Consider the following 6000-nt stretch of genomic DNA (forward strand, 5'->3'; position numbering starts at 1 on the left):
ATACAGAATTGGAACCCTACACCCCAAGGGTCTAAATATAGACTTTGATTTAGGAGCTTTTCTCAAATTATAATCTGTATCAATTTTTCGTTTAAAGACTGATTGATTTTATATTTATTTATTTATTGTTTATATGATACAATCCAGCAACAAATGGAACAACATGATACACTCTACTGATAATCTAATGTAAATGTTTGTCTGTTAGCATTCTGTGATTTTACATTCGCATTAATTGGCTTATTATTAAACCAATTATAACTGCACACTACTTTTAAACAGATTTTATTAATAAAATTCATTTATCATTTTTATTGTATACACATATTAAAGAAAAGCACACTTTTAGATTGCCCAGCTTTTTATCCCGTTATCCGGCTAAATATGCGGGATTGAGACATGTCTAATTGACATAATTAACCAGCCAATTACCAGGCTAGCACAAGGATAAAAGGTGAACAAGGGCTTCACAGCAACACCTTGATAAAGTCCTACCGGATGAAACGCGTTGGTGTTTAGACTACCCCTGACGTCACTATTCCAGTGAGCGCGAATTCCTCTCCATGAGAACGGCAGATTTCCACCAGGCAGAAGAGTGCAGAAAGACGCTGCTCCGGCGAGCCACTGATATTACAAGCGGCAGACGGAATTGTCATACAGCTGATTATACTGCAGCCGCCAGGACACACCCAGCCCCCGCACGGAGAAGATCTTACACAGGGAAAGGTAGGGTCAGTTTATCCCACTTACCCTGGTATCCAGCGCCCACGTCTTAATGGGGAAACCTTTTCAGGACACTTCGTTTTTTCATTTTTTCACTGAAAGCGCTTAAACATTTATCTACGTTATATGTATTGAGTGTTATTGTGTGTATGTTTCACTATTGCTGGTATTACATTTAAGCACTATCCACTATACAAGCGCTTCTTTAGCATACATTAACCCTTACCTGGCCAGTGATCTGGCCATTTAAAAGAAAGCTGCTTATCACTGGGAGCGCATGATTCATTATTATATAGGGTATACAATCGGGAAGCCGGCTGTCTTAATACCGGCAGCCGGCTTCCCGACTGTCATATCCCGTCGAGGGATGAAATGCCGGACGTCTAGATGTAGACGCCTGACATTTCCCTGACGCCGGGAAACCGGCGCCCGGCATCCCGATCGAGGCGATGCCGGGCGCCGTGAGCGACAGCCGCAGGGGGGGGGGTTAGGTTTAGGGCACCAAGGGGGGGGACTTAGGGTTAGACACCCCCCAGGGAGGGTTAGGGTTAGGCTAGGGGGAGGGAGGGTTAGGGTTAGGCACCCCCCCGGGGGGGACTTAGGGTTAGGCACCCCCCCGGGGGGGACTTAGGGTTAGGCACCCCCCCGGGGGGGACTTAGGGTTAGGCACCCCCCCGGGGGGGACTTAGGTTTAGGCAGCAGGGAAGGGGGCGTTAGGCACTTACAGGGGGGATTAGGGTTAGGCACTTGGAGGGGAGGTTAGGGTTAGGCACCCCTAAGGAGGGTTAGGCTAGGTTAGTAGATACTTACCTTAGAACGATCGGGATTTCCAGCGCTGTCGGGCTTCCACTGCCGGGAACTCTGCATCTGCCATGAGGCCGGCGGTATTTCATACCGATACCTCAGAGAGATAGCAAAAACATTAGGTGTGGCCAAATCAACTGTTTGAAACATTCTTTAAAAGAAAGAACGCACTGGAGAGCTCAGCAACACCAAAAGACCCGGAAGACCACGGAAAACAACTGTGATGGATGACAGAAGAATTATTTCCCTGGTGAAGAAAAACCCCTTCACAACAGTTAGCCAAATCAAGAACACTCTCCAGGAGGTAGGTGTATATGTGTCAAAGTCAACAATGAAGAGAAGACTTCACAAGGGTGAATATAGAGGGTTCACCACAAGATGTAAACCATTGGTGAGCCACAAAAACAGGAAGACCAGATTAGAGTTTGCCAAACAACATCTAATAAAGCCATTACAGTTCTGGAACAACATCCTATGGACAGATGAGACAAAGATCAACTTGTACCAGAGTGATGGGAAGAGTATGGAGAAGGAAAGGAACTGCTCATGATCCAAAACATACCACCTCATCAGTGAAGCATGGTGGTGGTAGTGTCATGGTGTGGGCATGTATGGCTGCCAATGGAACTGGTTCCTTTGTATTTATTGATGATGTGACTGCTGACAAAAGCAGCAGAATGAATTCTGAAGTATTTCGGGCAATATTATATGCTCATATTCAGTCAAATGCTTCAGAACTCATTGGACGGCACTTCACAGTGCAGATGGACAATGACCCGAAGCATACTGCAAAAGCAACCAGAGAGTTTTGTAAGGCTGAAAAGTGGAATGTTATGCAATGGCCAAGTCAATCCCCTGACCTGAATCCGATTGAGCATGCATTTCACTTGATGAAGACAAAACTGAAGGGAAAATGCCCCAAGAACAAGCAGTAACTGAAGACATTTGCAGTAGAGGCCTGGCAGAGAATCACCAGGGATGAAACCCAGCGTCTGGTGATGTCTATGCGTTCCAGACTTCAGGCTGTAATTGCCTGCAAAAGATTTGCAACAAAGTTTTAAAAAGTGAAAGTTAGATTTAGGATTGTTTAGTTTGTCCCATTACTTTTGGCCCCTTAAAAAGTGGGAGGCACATATAGAAACCGTTGTAATTCCTACACCGTTCACCTGATTTGGATGTAATTACCCTCAAATGAAATCTGAAAGTCTGCAGTTAAAGCACATCTTGTTTGTTTCATTTCAAAGTCATTGTGGTGGTGAATAGAGGCCAAAATATGAAAATTCTGTCAATGTCCCAATATTTATGCACCTGACTGTATATATGTGTGTGTGTGTGTGTGTGTGTGTATGTATATATATATATATATATATATATATATATATATAGTTTTACCAATATATGGTACCAGCCTCATAGAAATATTAATGCCATTCATGTATAAACAAACAGATATTTGTTGACGGTGCTTACCACCACAACCACCGCAAATCTGTGTGCATCTAGCAAATAAAAGAAGCATGGAGACTTTGTTCATATCTTGTGCAAAACATTTAGGGGCGAGTTAACTGACAGTTACGAGCTGATTGGTTGGTACTTTGTCTCTCTCCGCTTTATCTCTCTCCAAGTTTTGATATATCTCCCCCTAAGTACCAACCAATCGGCTTTTCTTGCCAAGATTTGATAAAGCCCAACATCAAGCGATTCCCAAACTGGGTTGCGCCATTTACACTGCACCATTACCCGGGTACATACTAGTTCCAACCCTGGTAGCTACCTGGGTTGGATTCCCGGGTCACTTGACCCAGGTTATGTTTCAGGGACCCTTTTACACTGAGCTGCGACCCGGGTAAACCCGGCAATAACCTGTGTTTTTGTAGCAGTGTAAAAGGGGTATAAGTTGCAAAACTATGCTCCGTGATATCTGACAGAGTATAGAGATAGAGGAGGCTGAGAAGTTTATTCCAGAGTCACCAGTGTCCCCCATGGAATCAGAGAGAATGATTTACCGGTAAGTATGAAAATCCTGTTATTTTGTTAATAAATTAGTAAACTTAATTAGATGAAATATCTCTTTTTACAGAAATGTAAACAGTGCAAGCCATTGACGTCAGCCCTGGAAGACAGCATTTCACAGCTAAAGCTAAAGGACAATACAATTGAGGAACTACAGTCAATGTGCCAAAGACTGGAAAAAAAGCTTCAGGAACAAGTATGACATTAATCTATAGGTTATATAAACCCACTACCAGATGCAGGGGTTTGGGAGAGGAAGAGAATATATATATATATATATATATATATATAAACAGCTTTGCTCCAAGCCTTGTGTTTTACTTATCCACTGATGTATCTTTCTGCCTATACTTATATTTCACCAATAGTCCTACAGCACTCTCCTGTATACTCCCACAGGAATAGTTTAGACTGCACCAGTGATAGCATAGAGCTTCCCAAACGCGGTCCTCAAAGCTCCCCAACAGTTCAGGTTTAGAGATATCCATGGCACAGGTGACTTAATAGTAACTCAGTTAATTTAATTTAACCACCTGTGCTCAACCATGGCGATCTCTAAAACCTGAGCTGTTGGGGAGCCTTGAGGACCACATTTGGGAACTCTGGCATAGAGCTATTGCATTTATAAGACCCAGAGGCAAACATATACAGTTAGTCTTGGATACATTTTATCAAAAGAAGAAAATGTTTCTATGTACAAATATCCTTTGTGTTGGAGTGATTGGTTGTATGGTGCAGAGTTGATGGACAAAAACTACCTTTTTTGTAGTTTTTGGTTCACATGCAGTCTGCATACATTCTTGCCTCTTTGTAACATATAATGGGTGACCTCATTTTGGGTGGTTAGCAAGGAACATGGAGGGAGATGAAAACCATTGTTTAACCCTGCTTCTATTTATATATTATCCATGTTAAGGAACGGGTACTCCGGCACCTCTGTAGAAATAGATAACTTATGATTTAATGCAATGACAATGAGCTACAGTGGTCGGGGAACAGGGGTAAATTACCCCACATGGGGTAAAAATGAAATTCTAGGGGGTAATGGACGGACAGCCAGGCATGAATATGAATCATTCTATAATAAAGAATGATTCATATGCATGCCCGGCTGTGCCACAGGGAGGATCTAAGCCACTGAGGGAGGACTCCCGCTGAGATGTTATTACCAGCGGGCGCCCGGCTCCTCCCCTGCAGCGCTGCGTTAGCCGGAACCTGGAGTTCTCTTCTGAACTCAAGCTTCCGCCTCTCTCCATGCGCACTATGGGACAGACGTCATGTACAAGCGGCACTACAAGGGCATTATATGGGGGCACTACTACAGGAGCACTACTACCGGGGCATAACTATGGGGGCACTACTATATGATTTCCTTCCTTTCAAATCAAGGGGCTAACATCGGCGTATCTAAATATATTTTGGGGTCAAAGGTAAAAAAGTTCCCTGACCCCTGAGCTACAGGGTAGAGCTAGATTGAACTCCATACGCTCTTACCACCTCCCTTTAGCTCACATTACTCTTAAAAACAAACGATATCCATGTGGTCCAAGTGAAATTGTCATACAAATAGAAACTTAAGGCGCATATCCACTAGACGATAAATTGGATGATTTGACCGATATCGTTCAGCGTCCGCAATATCATCCAGTGGGTAAGCAGTCAATGACCAGCGATGCGCGCTCCCGCTGGTCATTAACATTTTTGATCGCACGTACTTGCAGGGCAACCTGACAATATCGTCAGGTTGTGCAAGTACGGGGATGAGGGAGGGTGACGTCACTGAATGATATTGTTCTGTGTGGGTGCTCAATGTCGTTTATTACATTGAGCCCGGCACTGCATGGCAAGCACTAGACGATATCGCTCATGGAGCATATCGTCTAGTGGATACGCGCATTTAAACTGAATGAAATATGACACTGCTTCACCCTCCTAATGAACTCATGTATCACCTGATTATGTTTTCCAGGAGAAATTTGTGAATCTTCTTGTAGCTACAAACAGCAGGAACCTGAAAATAAGTAACTAATCATATATCATAAACAGATAACCAGATTATGTTTTTAGGGTAATTTATAAATTTAGTTGGACATGTTAAATATTAGCTTGTTTTAAATAGGAATTGCTATGACACATTTGTTTTCATGGCACAAACACAATGTTTGCATTAATAAAAGGATTTTACTTATATAATGTCTGCATTCATCAATATTAAATATATTTGAAGGTTCCTGATCTATGCATTTAGACTTTAGATGGCCTATTATTATTATCTTTATGCAGCCATTGTATAGTGTTAGGAAGTGGGGTATCTGACAGATGGGCCTTCTAGTACCCTAGATTCATTTGGAGACTCCTAGGGGTAGATGTATTTAAGCTTCTTAAATGAAGATTGGAGGTGTTGGCCATACCAACCAGATTCTAGCTATCATTCCCTATTGCAGGGGTGGGGAACCTTTT

The 6000-nt window shown here is 42.8% G+C and overlaps 1 protein-coding gene across 1 annotated transcript in view; it reads left to right on the forward strand.

Annotated features, from left to right (window-relative positions):
- LOC148518288 (uncharacterized) overlaps window positions 1-5625 on the forward strand; it is a 48049-nt gene extending 42424 nt beyond the window's left edge. Inside the window, exons 8-9 of the mRNA XM_088477555.1 lie at window positions 3608-3736; window positions 5510-5625. Coding sequence (XP_088333681.1) covers window positions 3608-3736; window positions 5510-5569 — 189 coding nt within the window. The 3' untranslated portion in view covers window positions 5570-5625. The remainder of the gene's footprint in view (window positions 1-3607; window positions 3737-5509) is intronic.
- The last annotated feature ends 375 nt before the right edge of the window (window positions 5626-6000 follow it).

This window comes from Taudactylus pleione, unplaced genomic scaffold (assembly GCF_031769625.1).
Source record: "Taudactylus pleione unplaced genomic scaffold, aTauple2 ptg000201l, whole genome shotgun sequence".
Lineage (NCBI taxonomy): Eukaryota > Metazoa > Chordata > Amphibia > Anura > Myobatrachidae > Taudactylus > Taudactylus pleione.